At 42.6% G+C, this 18213-nt stretch overlaps 1 protein-coding gene and 1 non-coding gene across 13 annotated transcripts in view; both read left to right on the top strand.

Moving 5' to 3' along the window:
- ARNT (aryl hydrocarbon receptor nuclear translocator) overlaps positions 1-17959 on the top strand; it is a 68439-nt gene extending 50480 nt beyond the window's left edge. For 7 of the 12 annotated variants that reach the window (XM_017946974.2, XM_003892594.4, XM_021923480.2 and 4 more), the window contains 9 exons: positions 3077-3228; positions 9309-9419; positions 9915-9987; positions 10146-10266; positions 10458-10560; positions 10942-11089; positions 12808-12970; positions 14033-14199; positions 15572-17959. In XM_017946974.2, the coding sequence (XP_017802463.2) occupies positions 3077-3228; positions 9309-9419; positions 9915-9987; positions 10146-10266; positions 10458-10560; positions 10942-11089; positions 12808-12970; positions 14033-14199; positions 15572-15661 (1128 nt within the window). In that variant the 3' untranslated portion in view covers positions 15662-17959. The remainder of the gene's footprint in view (positions 1-3076; positions 3229-9308; positions 9420-9914; positions 9988-10145; positions 10267-10457; positions 10561-10941; positions 11090-12807; positions 12971-14032; positions 14200-15571) is intronic. The other 5 variants (XM_009180593.2, XM_021923502.2, XM_003892595.4 and 2 more) reach the window with 3 other exon arrangements.
- LOC116271984 lies at positions 14987-15094 on the top strand. The gene has a single exon (XR_004180717.1). It is a non-coding gene; the product is annotated as a U6 spliceosomal RNA (small nuclear RNA).
- Positions 17960-18213: the final 254 nt, after the last annotated feature.

Below are 18213 nucleotides of genomic sequence, written 5' to 3'. Positions count from 1 at the left end.
CAGCCCGGCCAACACAGTGAAACCCCATCTCTACTAAAAATACAAAAAATTAGCCTGTTATGGTGGTGCATGCCTGTAATCCCAGGTACTCGGGAGGCTGAGGCACAAGAATCACTTGAACTGGGGAGGCAGAAGTTGCAGTGAGCTGAGATCATACCACTGTACTCCATCCAGCCTGGATGGCAGAGCTAGACTCTGTCTCAAAAAAAAAAAAAAAAGAAAAGAAAAGAAAACAGTATACTTCACTAAGCTTGTAGTAGAAAAATTCATTTTATACAGTTAATTTTTTTTTTTTAGGAGTCTAGCTCTGTCGCCAGGGTGGAGTGTAGTGTGTGATCTCGGCTCATTGTAACCTCTGCTTCCCGGGTTCAAGCGATTCTCCTGTCTCAGCCTCCCAAGTAGCTGGGATTACAGGCATGCGTTGCCACGCCCAGCTAATGTTTGTATTTTTAGTAGAGACAGGGTTTCAACATGTTGGCCAGGATGGTCTCAATCTCCTGACCTTGTGATCCACCCGCCTCAGCCTCCCAAAGTGCTGGGATTACAGGCGTGAGCCATTGCGCCCAGCCTAGACGGTTCTTTTATGGATCAGTGAGAGTTGTAATGAATTATATAAGCTGACTGTTAATTGTCATTCTCAGGCTTCAGCTTCTGAAAATATCTGGTGAATTTTATAGACGGCTTTCGATAACGGTTTTTACTTTGTATTAGACAAGTTTTTTTTTTTTTTTTTTTTTGAGACGGAGTCTCGCTGTGTTGCCCAGGCTGGAGTGCGGTGGCGTGATTCGGCTCACTGCAAGCTCCGCCTCCCGGGTTCACGCCATTCTCCCGTCTCAGCCTCCGAGTAGCTGGGACTACAGGCGCCCGCCACCTCGCCCGGCTAGTTTTTTGTATTTTTTAGTAGAGACGGGGTTTCACCATGTTAGCCAGGATGGTCTCGATCTCCTGACCTCGTGATCCACCCGCCTCGGCCTCCCAAAGTGCTGGGATTACAGGCTTGAGCCACCGCGCCCGGCCTAGACAAGTTAATTAACCTCTTTAAGTCTTAGTAGTGTCCTTACTGATACAATGAATATATTAATAGTACCTTAATTCAGATGGTTGTTGGGAAGATTAAATAAGGTAATGAATATAAAACACATCACCCAGTATTTGATACATAGTATTACAAAATAGGTGGTTGGCTTCTAATACTGTTTTTTTATTTTTTATTTTTTAATTTTTAGGAATATAGAGTTAAAAGATTATTTTCTATTCCATGAGACTAGTATGTAAAATAACCTAAAATTGGCTGGGCATGGTCACTCACGCCTGTAATCCCAGCACTTTGGGAGGCTGAGGCAGGTGATCACTTGAAGCCAGGAGTTTGAACCAGCCTGGCCAACATCTTGAAACCCTGTCTCTATTAAAAATACAAAAATTAGCCAGGTATGGTGGCTCATGCCTGTAGTCCCAACTACCTGGGAGGCTGAGGCACGAGAATTGCTTGAACCCAGGAGGCAGAGGTTGCAGTGACCCAAGATTGCCCCACTACACTTCAGCCTGGGTGATAAAGCAAGACTGTCTAAAAATAAAATAAAATAAAAAATAGAATAACTTAAATTACTTTTAAAAAGCAAAACAAGACTAAAGCCAACTTAATTTTATTTATGGAAGCCTCTGTAGATACTGTGAAAACAGATGTTGTCTGGGCGCCGTGGCTCATGCCTATAATCCCAGCACTTTGGGAGGCCAAGGCAGGCAGATCATTTGAGGTCAGGAGTTTGAGACCAGCCTGGCCAACATGGTGAAAACCCATCTCTACTAAAAATACAAAAATTAGCTGGGTGTGGTGGGGCACACCTATAGTCCCTAGCTACTCAGGAGGCTAAGGCAGGAGAATCACTTGAACCCGGGAGGCGGAGGTTGCAGTGAGCCAAGATTGCACCACTGCACTCCAGCCTGGGCAGTAGAGTGAGACTCCATCTCAAAGAAAAAAAGAAAAAAAAGAAAAAAAATGAAAACAGATGTTCTCAGATTTCAGGGGAAAAAATAGGACTGAAGAGCAACATGTAAGCTATATTCAGTGTCATTAAACTTACCAAATTTCTGGAATAGACTTGTAAAGGTACCTCAGAGTATTTTTAATGGATATCCCAAGGGAAGTAGGGAAACAGTCTTTTCCTTCCTGGAAATAAGTATTATTCCTTTTTGACTAGAATAGTAATAGGTTGGTGCAAAAGAAATTGTGTTTTTTGCCATTTTTTTTTTAATGGCAAAAATGCAATGACTTTTGCACCAACCTAATAAGAAAGCTTGAGTCTCTGGCCGGGCTCAGTGGCTCAAGCCTATAATCCCAGCACTTTGGGAGGCCAAGGCAGGCGGATCACGAGGTCAGGAAATTGAGACCATCCTGGCCAACATGGTGAAACCCTGTCTCTACTGAAAATACAAAAATTAACTGCGCATGGTGGCACGTGCCTGTAATCTCAGCTACTCGAGAGGCTGAGGCAGGAGAATTGCTTGAACCAGTGAGTCGGAGGTTGTAGTGAGCTGAGATTGCGCCACTGCACTCCAGCCTGGTGACAGAGCGAGGCTCCGTCTCAAAAAAAAAAAGGCTGGGCACAGTGGCTCACGCCTGTAATCCCAGCACTTTGGGAAGCCGAGGCGGGCGGATCACGAGGTCAGGAGATGAAGACCATCCTGGCTAACATGGTGAATACACCGTCTCTACTAAAAATACAAAAAATTAGCCGAGCATGGTGGCACATGCCTGTAGTCCCTGCCACTTGGGAAACTGAGGCAGGAGAATCGCTTGAACCTGAGAGGTGGTGGTTGCAGTGAGTAGAGATCGCACCACTGCACTCTAGATGAAAGGAAGCATCACCACTGCACTCTAGATGAAAGGAAGCATGAGAAATATGCTTCCATATTGAATCACTTCGTTTTTACTCTCATTTTGTTTTAATATTGAAAAATACTGGTGCCTCAAGGACAATGACAAGAGTTTTAGGGTTGTAGAAATGGGAAAATTTTTATTTATTTTTGTAATGAAAATTTTCTATGAGTTCCACTGATGGCATGAAAACTTTTTCAGGTGGTGAAATTAAAAGGCCAAGTGCTGTCTGTCATGTTCCGGTTCCGGTCTAAGAACCAAGAATGGCTCTGGATGAGAACCAGCTCCTTTACTTTCCAGAACCCTTACTCAGATGAAATTGAGTACATCATCTGTACCAACACCAATGTGAAGTATGTGTTATACAGGAGTGTGAAAAAACTGTTTTTCCTCTACTCTCACAACACAAAATACTTCTGATGCCCTATGTGAGGGGTAAACAATCAAGCAATAACACAAAAATTAGCCAGGCATGGTGGCATGTGCCTATAGTCCCAGCTACTCGGGAGGCTGAGACAGTAGAATCGCTTGAACCTGAGAGGTGGAGGTTATAGTGAGCTGGGATCACCCCACTGCACTCCAGCCTGGGCTACAGAGTGAGATTCCGTTTCAAAAAAAGATAAAAAAGAAAAAAAAAAATCAAGTGATCAGTTCTGCAGTGGACACCAGCTGGGTGTCCTTCCATTCAATTCAGTTCACTATCTACTCGGAGATAGCATCAGATCCCCCAATTTGTGGATGCAGTACCACAAGACTGCTCCCACTTCCGATGCCAGTTGCAAGCCCCAGGTTGTTTTACCTGTGCATCTGACTGACCAGCTGTCTCCCATGACCCCCTACTTGGGTTCAGTCAATTTGCTTGAATGGCTCAGGGAACATTTACCTATGTTTACCAGTTTATTATAAAAGATATTACAAAGGATACTAGTGAACATCAGATGAAGAGATAGATAGGGCAAGGTAAGGAGGAAGGAGCGCAGAGCTTTCAAACTCTTTCTGGGTGGACTACCCTCCAGGGATTTCCATGTGTTTACCTATTAAGAAGCTCCTCAAACCCAGTCCTTTTGGGTTTTAATGGAAATTTCATTATGTAGGCATGAGTGATTAAATCATTGGCCATTGGTGATCAACTTAACCTTAGGTCCCACTCCCCTCCATGAGGTTGCAGGTTAGGGCTATAAGTCCCAACCCTCTAATTTTGCCTTGATCTTTCCATGGACGAGCCCCCATCTTGAAGCTACCTAGGGGTTGCCAGCCCTCAGTCAACTCATTAGCAGACAGAAAGACACTTACCACACTGAAGATTCCAAAGATTTTAATTGGTAAAAATCCAGGTCCACTTATACATGGATTTTTTTCAGTAAATGTTTTGGAAAATTCTTTTGATATTTGTGACAATTTGAAAAACCTGAAAATAAGCTACATAGCCTAGATGTATTGAAAAAATTAGAAAAAGTTAGGCATGTCATGCATGAATATATTAAATACATATAAATTCTAGTCTATTTTATCATTTACTACCATACAACATATACAAATCTATTATAAAAAGTAAAAATGCTGGCCAGGTGCAGTGGCTCACACCTGTAATCCCATCACTTTATCACTTTGGGAGACCGAGTTGAGCAGATCACTTGAGGTCAGGAGTTTGAGACCAACCTGGCCAACGTGGTGAAACCCTGTCTCTACTAAAAAAAAAAAAGAAAATACAGAAATTAGCTGGGCATGGTGGCACGTGCCTATAGTCCCAGCTACTTGGGAGGTTAAGGTATGAGAATCACTTGAACCTGGGAGGTGCAGGTTGCAGTGAGCTGAGATCGTGCCAGTGCACTCCAGCCTGGGTGACAGTGAGACTCCATCTCCAAAAAAAAAAAAAGTAAAAATGCATCACAACGTATACATACACACCATTTGTACAATGGCACCATTTGTAGTTGAGAGAAATGTAAACAAATGTAAAGATGCAGTTTTAAATCATAACTGTGTAAAGTTAATGGTAGTATATACTATACTATTGTAATAATTTTGTAGCCACCTCCTATTGCTCAATTGTTGCCAGTTTGCTTAAAATTCTGTGTGATGCTAATCATCTCTTCATGAGCAATTCACTCCCATAAATTGCATATTGCAGTAAAAAGTGAAATCTCATGGTTCTTGCATATTTTTCATCATGTTTAGTGCAATACTGAAACCTTGAATAACATTTGGGAACAGTATGAAGTGCCACTAGTGATGCTGGAAGTCTTCCCAAGAAGCAGGGAAAAGTCATGACATTATAAGAAAAAGGTGAATTGCTTGATATGTACTGTAGAATGAAGTCTGCAGCTGTGGTTGCTTGACACTTCATATAGATGACTCATCTTGTAAGTCATCTTGTAAGATGATATAAGCTTATGATAACGATAAATACAGTACAGTGCTGTAAATGTATTTTCTCTTCCTTACGATTTTCTTAATATTTTCTCTTTAACTTTATTGTAAGAATACAGTACATAATACATACAACATACAGAACGTGTTAATCAACTGTCTATGTTATTGGTAAGGCTTCTGGCCAACAGTAGGCTATTAGTAGTAAAGTTTTGGGAGAGTCAGAAGTTACAGTCGAATTTTCGACGGCACAGGGGTGGGTGCCCCTAGCCTCCATGTTCAGCAATCAGTTGTATTTCATAATATCACATAGGCATTTTCCAATGTTGGGATTTCTAATGTACCAGCTCTTCTTAGTCTTATCAAGCTATTCCCTTCTCCTCACTTTTCTAGTATTAAACACCATTAGTTTGAAGTTCCTCATTTTCCAACTTATAGGATTTGGGATAGCTGATCAGAGTAGAGTGAGGTTTTTTTGTTTTTGTTTTTGTTCTGTTTTGTTTTGTTTTCAGAAAGGGTCTCGCTCTGGAACCCAGGCTGGAATGCAATGGTGTGATCATGGCTCACTGCAGCCTCAACCTCCCAGGCGCAAGCGATCCTCCCACCTCAGTCCCCTGAGTAGCTGGGACTACAGACATCCACCAAGATTCCTGGCTAATTTTTGTATTTTTTGTAGAGATGGGATTTTTCCATGTTGCAGAGTCTGGTCTTAAATTCCTGGGCACAGGCAGTCCGTCCTCCTCCCAAAGTGCTGGGATCACAGGCATAAGCCACTGCACCTCGCCAGAATAAGATTTTACAAACAATAATTCAGAGACCAGGTCCTGAGATGGAAGGGTTTATGTTTCAATTCTATCTATCAACTCTTTCTGGAAAAGATGATGTTTTGTACACCAGTTTATTGCTCTAGTCTGACAGGATTTTCCTCTGGAGCAGGGGTAGGCAAGCTCTTTCTGTAAGGGGGGCTAGATAGTAAATATTTTATGCTTTGTGGGCCATGTGGTCTTTATTCCACCTATTCAACTCTGCTGTAGCATGAAAGCAGTCATAGACAAATGAAAGAATGTGGCTGTGTTCCAGTAAATCTTTATTTAGAAAAACAGGCAGTGGGCCTGATTTGGTCAGTTTTCTTTAGAGCATAGCTACGTCCTCCTCTTTCATTAGTTACTGTTCCTCTCTTTTGCACTTTTCTATTTGACCTTTCTTTCGCAGCTGCTTTTTTTTTTTTTTTTTTTTTTGAGACGGAGTCTTGCTCTGTCGCCCAGGCTGGGGTGCAGTGGCCGGATCTCAGCTCACTGCAAGCTCCACCTCCCGGGTTTACGCCATTCTCCTGCCTCAGCCTCCCGAGTAGCTGGGACTACAGGCGCCCGCCACCTCGCCTGGCTAGTTTTTTGTATTTTTTAGTAGAGATGGGGTTTCACCGTGTTAGCCAGGATGGTCTCGATCTCCTGACCTCGTGATCCACCCGTCTCGGCCTCCCAAAGTGCTGGGATTACAGGCTTGAGCCACCACGCCCGGCCTCGCAGCTGCTTTTTAAAAAAGTTTTATGAGATATATTTCACATACCATACACCTCACCCATTTAAAGTATACAGTGTTTTTTAGTATATCACATAGTTATGTAACTCTTACTGCAGTCTAATTTCAGAATATTTTCATTCCCCCAAAACAAATTCTAGATCAGTTAACAGTCATTCCCTGTTCTTTCCCCCCGCTCTGAAGTTCTATATAACTATGAATCTGTTGTCTTTATAAATTTGTCTATTCTAGACATTTTGTATAAATGGAATCACAGACTATGTAGTTCCTTTGTAACTGGCCTCTTTCACTTAGTATGTTTACAAAGGTTATCCATGTTGTAGCATGTATCAGTACTTCATTTCTTTTTTTTTTTTTTTTCATGGAGTCTCACTCTGTCACCCAGGCTGGAGTACAGTGGCGTGGTCTCAGCTCACTGCAAGCTCTGCCTCCTGGGTTCACGCCATTCTCCTGCCTCAGCCTCCTGAGTAGCTGGGACTACAGGCACCCGCCACCTCGCCCAGCTAGTTTTTTGTATTTTTAGTAGAGACGGGGTTTCACCGTGTTAGCCAGGATGGTCTCGATCTCCTGACCTCGTGATCCACCCACCTCGGCCTTCCAAAGTGCTGGGATTATAGGCATGAGCCACCGCGCCCGGCCTACTTCATTTCTTTTTATTGGCAAATAAGATTTCATTGTATGGATATACCACATACTGTCTGTTTTTTTTTTTTTTTTTTTTTTTTGAGACGGAGTCTCACGCTGTGTCACCCAGGCTGGAGTGCAGTGGCGCGATCTCGGCTCACTGCAAGCTCCGCCTCCCAGGTTCAGGCCATTCTCCTGCCTCAGCCTCCCGAGTAGCTGGGACTACAGGCGCCCGCCACCACGCCCGGCTAGTTTTTTGTATTTTTAGTAGAGACGGGGTTTCACCATGTTAGCCAGGATGGTCTCGATCTCCTGACCTCGTGATCCGCCCGCCTCGGCCTCCCAAAGTGCTGGGATTACAGGCTTGAGCCACCGCGCCCGGCCAAGTCTGTGTGTTCATTAATGGACATTTGGTTGTTTCTACTTTTTGGTTATCAAAAATGCTTCCATCTGTAAAATAGGGATAAGGAGCTGAAAAAATGCTTTCATGAATATTTGTGTACTAGTTTTTGTGTGGATATATGTTTTTATTCTCTTGAATTCCACCCAGGAGTGGAATTGCTGGCCACATAGTAACTGTGTTTTACCTTTTGAGGAATTGCCAAACTGTTTTCCAAAGCTGCCCCATCATTCTGCATTCCCAGGAGCAGTGTACAAGGGCTCTGATTTCTCCACATCCTTGTTAACACTTGTTACTGTCTTTTTGTTTATTATAGCCATCTAGTAGGTATCAATTGTCAGGTTACCACATTGCCATTTAATCCTTTTTCTGTAGAATTGGCCTTGAATCCAGCTCTTTAGATTATGACTACGTAGCAAGTATGAATAATACCTGGTGACAACAGTATTGTCCAATTCAGTCTTTAGAACTTGTAAAGTTTAATTCTTTGCTAACTTAGTATAACAGAGTGGATTGAGTTAGAAATTTTTATTAACTTAGGACTCAAGTGGATGGTCATGGTCATTGTAGCTCTTTATTTTTGTCTTTTTGCATCTTTATATTACACAACAACCATCATTTTTGTGTTTCCATTTTGTTTAAATTTTTAAAAATTTAAGCCGTTTTAAGGACTTGAGTTTCTGGAAATAATTGCTTTCTCCATGTTTATGTATCATTTTCCCTGCCATGATTAATTTTAATTAGCTTTTAGGGATTTTTTTGTTTGTTTGTTTGTTTCATTGAGACAGTGTCTCACTCTGTCACCCAGACTGGAGTGTGGTGGCGCTCTCTCAGCCCACTGCAAGCTCCGCCTCCCAGGCTCAAGCGATCCTCCCACCTGTCTCCTGAGTAGCTGGGACTACAGGAGCCCACCGCCATGCCTGCTAATTTTTGTGTTTTTTGTAGAGATGGGGGCTTCACCATGTTGCCCAGGCCAGTCTCAGACTCCTGAGCTCAAGCAGTCCACCCTGCCTCAGCCTCCCACAGTGCCAGGATTACAGGCGTGAGCCACCGTGCCTGTCTAGTATTTTATTTTTAAATAAATATTCTTTATAGAAAATGTGGAAAGTATGGAAAAATACAGAGAGAAGGAATAAAATTTTCACACTCCAGATAGTCTTTGTTAATGTACAGTGTACATACTTTCAGTTTTTTACCTATGCTTTTAAAAAATACCTTATATGAATATGTACACACATCCACAACAACCAGGTTTTGAATACCTAGAAGGAGTTAGAACCCAACAAGATGACCCCTGTGTCATAGAACATAGTTTCTATTTGCTGAAACTGACACCCTAGATTAACTGTAGGATTGGACTTTAATGAAGGATTTATTGATTGTTCCACCTACAGATTAATCTATAGAGCTTTACATACAAAATCTGATTCTTCTCTTTCTCTCTCTCTTCCCCCTTCCTCCTCCTCCACCCCCGCTTTACTGTCTACTCTGTTTTCCTAGGAACTCTAGCCAAGAACCACGGCCTACACTCTCCAACACAATCCAGAGGCCACAGCTAGGTCCCACAGCTAATTTACCCCTGGAGATGGGCTCAGGACAGCTGGCACCCAGGTAAGAAATGGTCAAATAATCATCTGTTGAGCAGTCACCCAGGGGGTGGTCATTTGCAATCCCATATATTTTTTGTTTGGTTGGTTGGTTAGTATTTTATTTTATTTTATTTTATTTTTTTTTGAGAAGGAGTTTTGCTCTCATTGCCCAGGCTGGAGTGCAATGGCATGATCTAGGCTCACTGCAACCTCTGCCTCCTGGGTTCAAGTGATTCACCTGCCTCAGCCTCCTCAATAGCTGGGATTACAGGTGCCTGCCACCACCCCCGGCTAATTTTTTGTATTTTTAGTAGAGACAGGGTTTCGCCATTTTGGCCAGGCTGGTCTCGAACTCCTGACCTCAGGTGATCCACCTGCCTCGGCCTCCCAAAGTGTTGGGATTACAGGCGTAAGCCACCATGCCTGGCCTGTTTGATTTGTTTTAAGGTTCTTTCTCCAGGTTCTGTAAAAAAAAAATTTTTTTTTTTTCTATTCTCAACTGTCCTTTGACATACAGGCAGCAGCAACAGCAAACAGAATTGGACATGGTACCAGGAAGAGATGGACTGGCCAGCTACAATCATTCCCAGGTGAGTTGTGTCCTCTTCGCTGAAGAGGATAGGGAGTATTTACTTAGGAAGTGTTCTCCAGTACTAGTTAGAATGTACATATGTTTTATATGAATTTTAGGGTTATTGAATCATCATGTTAAATCTTTAATGGTTATTTTTATCATTGTATTCCACAGGTTGTTCAGCCTGTGACAACCACAGGACCAGAACACAGCAAGCCCCTTGAGAAGTCAGATGGTTTATTTGCCCAGGATAGAGATCCAAGATTTTCAGAAATCTATCACAACATCAATGCAGGTATGTTTCTTTCTCATTATCCTTTTACATTCTCATTTAGATCACTTACTGATGGGCATGCCACTGCCCAATCAGTAATCTTCCAGTGTTTTTCCACTTAATCGTAATACCACCTGAGTAAATAGGAACTTGCTGAACTAATATACTACAGCCCCTTGACTGGCCCTCCCCCAACTCCTTTTGGTCCACAGATCAGAGTAAAGGCATCTCCTCCAGCACTGTCCCTGCCACCCAACAGCTATTCTCCCAGGGCAACACATTCCCTCCTACCCCCCGGCCGGCAGAGAATTTCAGGTGAGCCCCGTATATATGTGCTGCTTTACAGGGCCCTAAGGGATTCAGCTGCTGAATCCAAATTTTATTCTTCCCTTGCTTTCTCTGGTTATTTCAGAAAAAGCAGTGAAGCTTGTAGGGCGTAGCGTAAGGCAAACAAGCTGCTTTTCCTCCTTCTATTTCTTTGCACCTGTCCTATTGCCATGTTCTAGGCTCCATCTCTGTGTGTCCTGGTCAGTGTGTGACTGTCCGTCTTTCTTGTCTTTTCCAAATTGTTATCAAATTTTCCCTAACCTGCAGGAAGTCAGAGGGATCTAGGGATAGCACTAGATTGTCCTTTGATTCCTGGCTTCTGTGATAAATCTATCCCTTTAATCCTTTACCTCATTTATTCACTCCTAGGAATAGTGGCCTAGCCCCTCCTGTAACCATTGTCCAGCCATCAGCTTCTGCAGGACAGATCTTGGCCCAGATTTCCCGCCACTCCAACCCCACCCAAGGAGCAACCCCAACTTGGACCCCTACTACCCGCTCAGGCTTTTCTGCCCAGGTAAAACCTATCATCTGTTTGTTCCCTGTGCATTATTTTTTTGTTTGTTTGGGCTTTTTTCCCATATGTAAAATCAGTGTTTTTTATTTTAAATACCTTCTCCACAACCCCTGTTCTCCAGTTTCCAGTTTCCATCTTTGTTGAGAGTAGCTAATTAAAAATCACAGATAATAAAAAAATCTCAGTAGAGTCTGTGGTTTTTATCTTAAATATTCACCTTAAATCATAATTGCTCACTTGGAACATTTTGAGCACGTCCAATTTTCAGATTTGTTTTGGAGTAAATTCTAAGATGTTTCCTCTTTGTTTAGGACTCCATAAGGCAGGAAAAAAGGAGAAAATTAATGACTAACTTACAGTGATGTCTGTTTACAAAAAAGTTCAAACATTCTTTTTCTTTTTTTTTTTTTTTTTGAGATGGAGTCTCGCTGTGTTGCCCAGGCTCTAGAGTGCAGTGGCGCGATCTCGGCTCACTGCAAGCTCTGCTTCCCGGGTTCATGCCATTCTCCTGCCTCAGCCTCCCGAGTAGCTGGGACAACAGGCGCCCGCCACCATGCCTGGCTAATTTTTTGTATTTTTGGTAGAGACGGGGTTTCACTGTGTTAGCCAGGATGGTCTCAATCTCTTGACCTTGTGATCTGCCCGCCTCGGCCTCCCAAAGTGCTGGGATTACAGGCGTGAGCCACTGCACCTGGCCGAAAAATTCTTATATAATATTCATATATGTAATATAATGCACAATAAATACATTGTCTAAAGAAATATTCTTTAATATTACTATATATTTATGTTATATACAAGTAATAGTTTTAAAAAGTGAAAACCAAAAGCAGGCTGCAGAATGTTATATGCAATCTGATCTCAATTGTGTACAAAATGCACGAGAAAATAGAAACTGGAAGAAATTATCCAAACATGTTTACCATGGAATTACGAATGATTCTTATTTTCTTTATATTTTCCTTCACTTTCCAGATATTCTATAATGCATATACACAACTCTTGTGAGAAAATAGTTTTTATAAAAAATACATCATTAGGAACAAATGAATGCAGAACAGACTGAATAATGGTGCAGAATATTTTTTCTCTGCATATAGTACTTTTTTTGTTGTTGTTATTTTGAGACAGAGTCTCACTCTGTTGCCCAGGCTAGAGTGCAGGGGCGCAATTTTGGCTCACTGCAACCTCTGTCTTCCAGGTTCAAATGATTCTCCTGCCTCAGCCTCCTGGGTAGCTGGGATTACAGGCACATGCCATCATGCCCAGCTAATTTTTGTATTTTTAGTAGAGACGGGGTTTCACCATGTTGGCCTGGCTGGTCTCGAACTCCTCACCTCAGGTGATCTGCCTGCCTCGGCCTCCCAAAGTGCTGGGATTACAGGCATGAGCCACCCCGCCTGGCCTGCATATAATACTTTACTGTTACGAATGCCTCTAGTTTTGTATAACTTCACAGTTCATAAGATGCTTTCATTTAATTCTTACAACTTTTATTAATCCCATAGTTCATTGCTTTTTGTACCTTTATCTCAGCTGCCTAAAAAATAGTGTCAAGAGAGATTGAGAGTTAATTGGAAGAAATATACAATAGGAAATAAGTGATGAGCTTGGTTCAGAAGGATGCAGTGATTGACAGTGTTGACTCTCATAGGCATGGTATGTGCAATGATGTGAATGCTGTATTTGTTCTGTATCCCCTCTCCATCTCTTTTTAGCAGGTGGTTACCCAGGCTACTGCTAAGACTCGTACTTCCCAATTTGGTGTGGGCAACTTTCAGACTCCACCCTCCTTCAGCTCCATGTCCCTCCCTGGTGCTCCAACTGCATCGCCTGGTGCTGCTGCCTACCCTAGTCTCACCAATCGTGGATCTAACTTTGGTGAGTCCAGACCACAAGGAAAGTAACAGGAAAATCGCACTGCTAAAGAGAAAGGATTTGGTAGTTAAAGTTGTTTGCCTGTGTTCTGGGCACACTGACCTAATTGTAGGGAAATGCAAGGTGACAGTCTATTTAGAATTTTTTTTTTTTTTTTTTTTTTTGAGACGGAGTCTCGCTCTATCGCCCAGGCTGGAGTGCAGTGGCCAGATCCCAGCTCACTGCAAGCTCCGCCTCTTGGGTTCATGCCATTCTCCTGCCTTAGCCTCCTGAGTAGCTGGGACTACAGGCGCCCGCCACCTCGCCCGGCTAGTTTTTTGTATTTTTTAGTAGAGACGGGGTTTCACCAGGTTAGCCAGGATGGTCTCGATCTCCTGACCTCATAATCCACCCGTCTCAGCCTCCCAAAGTGCTGGGATTACAGGCTTGAGCCACCGCGCCCGGCCAGTCTATTTAGAATTTGAAACCTACCAGCTGGGCATGGTGACTCATGCCTGTAATACCAGCACTTTGGGAGGCTGAGGCAGGTGGATCACCTGAGGTCGGGAGTTCAAGACCAGCCTGACCAACATGGAGAAACCCTGTCTCTACCGGGCATGGTGGCACATGCCTGTAATCCCAGCTACTCGGGAGGCTGAGGCAGGATAATCGCTTGAACCTGGGAGGTGGAGGTTGCATTGAGCTGAGATCGCGCTGTTGCACTCCAGCCTGGGCAACAAGAGTGAAACTCCGTCTCAGAAAAAAAAAAAAAAAAAAATCTACCCGCATGAAAAATACTTTAGCACATATAAGAAAAATCATAACAAAAATCATGTACATTTTTATACATTTAATAGTGTACACATTTAACCTAAATGAGTAAAAGACTCTATGGAAAGGCTGCCTGGAGAAGAATAATTAATTTAGGGCTGAGTTTTGAGATAGAAAAGGCATTGATTGGTGGAGATAAGAACAGAGTTATCCTAGGTAAATTAATGGCTTACCTATAGTTGTTTACTTGTGGCATTAGTACACAGTGGAATTGTGTAGATTGCCGTTGTTTATTCTTCCTTGCTGTATTTCTAGCTCCTGAGACTGGACAGACTGCAGGACAATTCCAGACACGGACAGCAGAGGGTGTGGGTGTCTGGCCACAGTGGCAGGGCCAGCAGCCTCATCATCGTTCTAGTTCTAGTGAGCAACATGTTCAACAACCGTCAGCACAGCAACCTGGCCAGCCTGAGGTCTTCCAGGTAAGAGAGTAAAAAGACTTTCGAGCCGGGCGCGGTGGCTCAAGCCTGTAATCCCAGCACTTTGGGAGGCCGAGACGGGCGGATCACGAGGTCAGGAGATCGAGATCATCCTGGCTAACACGGTGAAACCCCGTCTCTACTAAAAAAAAAAAATACAAAAAACTAGCCGGGCGAGGTGGCAGGCACCTGTAGTCCCAGCTACTCGGGAGGCTGAGGCAGGAGAATGGCGTGAACCCGGGAGGCGGAGCTTGCAGTGAGCTGAGATCCGGCCACTGCACTCCAGCCTGGGCGACAGAGTGAGACTCCATCTCAACAGCAACAAAAAAAAAGACTTTCGAAAATTAGAAGCTGGGAGAGAAAGGGTCAGGGAGGAGGAGAGACAGTGAAGGAAGCATGCCTGGATTTAGGTGTTTGGTTGGAAGTATATGTGAGAAGACAGAGAGGGATAAATGAAGGGATCACTGTCAGTTATTGAATATATTGCGGAAGCTAGAGGCAGTAGTGCTTGTGTCTATAATGTCAGCCCCTTAGAAGGCTGAAGCAGGGGATCACTTGAGGCCATGAGTTCAAAGCCAGGCTGAGCAACTAGCCTGATCCTGTCCCTGTCAAACAAACAAACAAAGAGTATGAATTGAGTGTAATGCATACCATTTAACCAGAACAGACAAATTTAGCACTATAGGAAGATGCCAAAGAAAGTTACTTTAGCTCATTCAAATAGCTCCACATACCCAAGTCATAGTAGCTTTGGGTTTAAAAGAGACAGAATGATTAAAAATAAAAAGTAGTGCTCACTTCAGCAGCATATATACTAAAATTGGAATGAATATAGAGAAGATTAGCATGGCCTCTGTGCAAGGATGACACACAAATTCATGAAGTGTTCCCTTTAAAAAATTATAAAAAGTAAATGAAATAGAACATACTGATTATAGCCATAATGGTCTATTCACACAATTCCTGAGGGACTGCAAGAGTGAATGGAGTAATCTTAGGCAGGACAAAGGAAGAGCTGGTTTAAAGCAAACATTGAAAGAAAGCAAAAGAGGTCTTGGTGGAAAACAAATAAGATAAGAGACTCCATATATGTCTATAAGGGGTTATATGAAATACAGCAAGCAGATTTTTCTCCCTTTGAAAATATTGGGAACTAGGAAAAGGAAAAAGGTGGAACTCTAGGAGGAAGACAAAAGGGATTAGGAAAAAAGGCTGCGATCTAAAGGAGTCAAAGTTGTTGGAAGTAAGGAAGGCTAAGAGAGCACAGCAAAGACTCGGGGTCAGGGATGGTAGTGCAGGGGAATGGTGGAGTAGAACTTGGTAAGTGTAAGAGATCAGGGTGTGTGACCCAAACTTAATCTTTTTCTTTTATCAGGAGATGCTGTCCATGCTGGGAGATCAGAGCAACAGCTACAACAATGAAGAATTCCCTGATCTAACTATGTTTCCCCCCTTTTCAGAATAGAACTATTGGGGTGAGGATAAGGGGTGGGGGAGAAAAAATCACTGTTTGTTTTTAAAAAGCAAATCTTTCTGTAAACAGAATAAAAGTTCCTCTCCCTTCCCTTCCCTCACCCCTGACGTGTACCCCCTTTCCCTTCTGGCTGTTCCCCTGCTCTGATGCCTCTCTAAGGTAACATTTGTAGAAGAAATGGAATGAATCTCCAAGGCTTTTAGGACTCTCTGAAAATTTGAGGCTGGGTGAAGTTAAAACACCTTTCCTTATGTCTCCTGACCTGAAATTGTATAGTGTTGATTTGTGCTAAGATCAAGAGGCAGGTTAGAAGAACCTGACATCCACTGTTTGCCTTGGATAGTATGGCTTGTTTTTGGAAAGAAATTCTGAAGAGAGTGGAGGAGAGGAGAAATGTCCTCATATTTGAGGACCATGAAACGTGGTAGGTATATATGGGGCTTTAGCAAGTGAGCATAGGCTTTTTTTGCTGCCTGTGAGCAATCCCTCTGGAAAGAAACGTGAGTAAGTGAGAGAGTGTGTATGTGTGTGTATGTGTATGTGTGTGTGCGCACGTGCTTCTGTATTTCACTCTTTCTCCCTATTAGGGAGTTATGCAAAATTTGTCCCAGATTTTATCTTTGTCTTTCTGTGTACTTTTCAAAGAGTCCTAAGGAGTTAAATCTTCCAGGTATTTTCCACTTAGTATTGCAGCCAAAGAATATTTAAATAAATGTCTTTGCTGCGCTCACATCCATGCCCAGCCAATATACAACTGTAAAGCAAATACAGAAAGTCAGCTGTTGATACGGTTGTCTGTTATCGAACACATTCAGTGACAAAGCTGGGTTACTCCTGCTTTTGGTGCTCTCACCTTATCTGGAAGATCTGCAAACATTACCTAAATAGACTGGCAAGATAAACACTTTCTGAAACCCAAGACTTGGCCATAAAGATAATGCTGCATTTTTCTGTCAGAATCACATATGATGTGTGTTCTGTAGAGGTTATTTCTGCATGGAAACTCAACTTCTTGGATTAGCCGTCCCAGTGAAAATCCTCACTGTTGGAGTGTAAACCAAATACGAAGCCCTCTTGCAAAGTAGCCTCTTTCATCCCGTACTCAAAATACCCAGTTTAGCAAGAAACTGAGATTTAAGTCTTTCGGGCCCTAAGAGGTTTTTCATCTTTGCTCCCTCCAATCTTGAGATTGGGTTTTGCTTTAGTGCAAGTATAATAATTCCATATGATAGATGGGGCCTGGACACCCATCTCAACAGGGTCACTTGGTAATTAACAATAGCCATATAAATGCGGATACAGGTTACTACCCTCACCCTTTACCTTCCTCAGGTAATAGTCGAAGATATCAGCTTTTTTTTTTTTTTTAATTGGCTTTGGCCAGTAGCTAAAGTGCAAGACTGAATTAATGAGAAGATATATTAAATGTAGTCATAGGGGACTGAGGAGCAAGGATGGCCTTGAAGAGGCCAAAGTAATGTCCATTTGCTGGGTTTCCCTTCCTTTTGTCTCCAGTCCGGTGCCAGGTAGTGGAGTAAAAAAGGAGACAGTTTATTTTTTTATTCTATGTGCACACTTACAGTATACATATATATTTATATCACAATTTATGAAACCAAAAAGTTGAGTTTCCAATGGAACCCTTGTTTTTTAATAATCGACTGTTTTTAAATGTGATCAGGACTATAATATTGTACAGTTATTATAGGGCTTTTGGGGAAGGGGAGGATAGCGAGAAGATGCTCTGGGGGTTTTGTTTTTGCTTTTCCTTCAGGGTTTTATTTTTGATTGTTTTGTTTTCTTGTTGGCCATTTCTGTATTGCTGGCATCTGTGCTAAGCCTTACAGTGGCAAAAATAATGACATGTAGCAAAGATTTTGAAACAAAATATTTTTTTCCTTTTGTAAAATTTCTTGTGTTGTGTGATCTTGATTGCGGCTTTATCATTCCTTTCCAGTTCATAAACAACAGGCACCCACAACTAGAGGGATCTATAGTTTAAGCTCCAGACATACAAACATAAGGCACATTGTGTCTTTAATTTCAGGAATCAGAAATCATAGGGTTCTGATCACACTGCACGCCTCCCCCTCACTTGTCCTCCTGATCCTGACACATTCTGAGTAACATCAGCAGGAATGCTCTGACCATAAGGTGGGGATTTTGGGGTGGGCACTGCCTGGGTTCTTGGGAGAGAGGGAAAGAGTTGGGACTTGAAAACCACCAGGGCACATCTGGATGCCTTCCCCCAGTATGTCCTCTTCTGGATTAAAATGAGTGAAATTTAAACTGTTTAAGTCTGGACCTGGTTTCCCTCTAGGAGACTATGTTGGTTCATTAGCAACATATATATATATATATATGGTTTTTTTTTTTTTTTTTTTTAATGAGAGAGAGAATCTCACTCTGTCACCCAGGCTGGAGTACAGTGGCATTATCTTGGCTCACTGCAACCTCTGCCCCTTGGGTTCAAGCAATTATTCTGCCTCAGCTTCCCAAGTAGCTGGGACTGCAGATGTGTGCCACCATGCCCAGCTAATTTT

Source organism: Papio anubis, chromosome 1 (assembly GCF_008728515.1).
Source record: "Papio anubis isolate 15944 chromosome 1, Panubis1.0, whole genome shotgun sequence".
Classification (NCBI taxonomy): domain Eukaryota; kingdom Metazoa; phylum Chordata; class Mammalia; order Primates; family Cercopithecidae; genus Papio; species Papio anubis.
The sequence above is the reverse complement of the archived record's forward strand: the minus strand, read 5'-3'. Positions and strand labels throughout refer to the sequence as shown.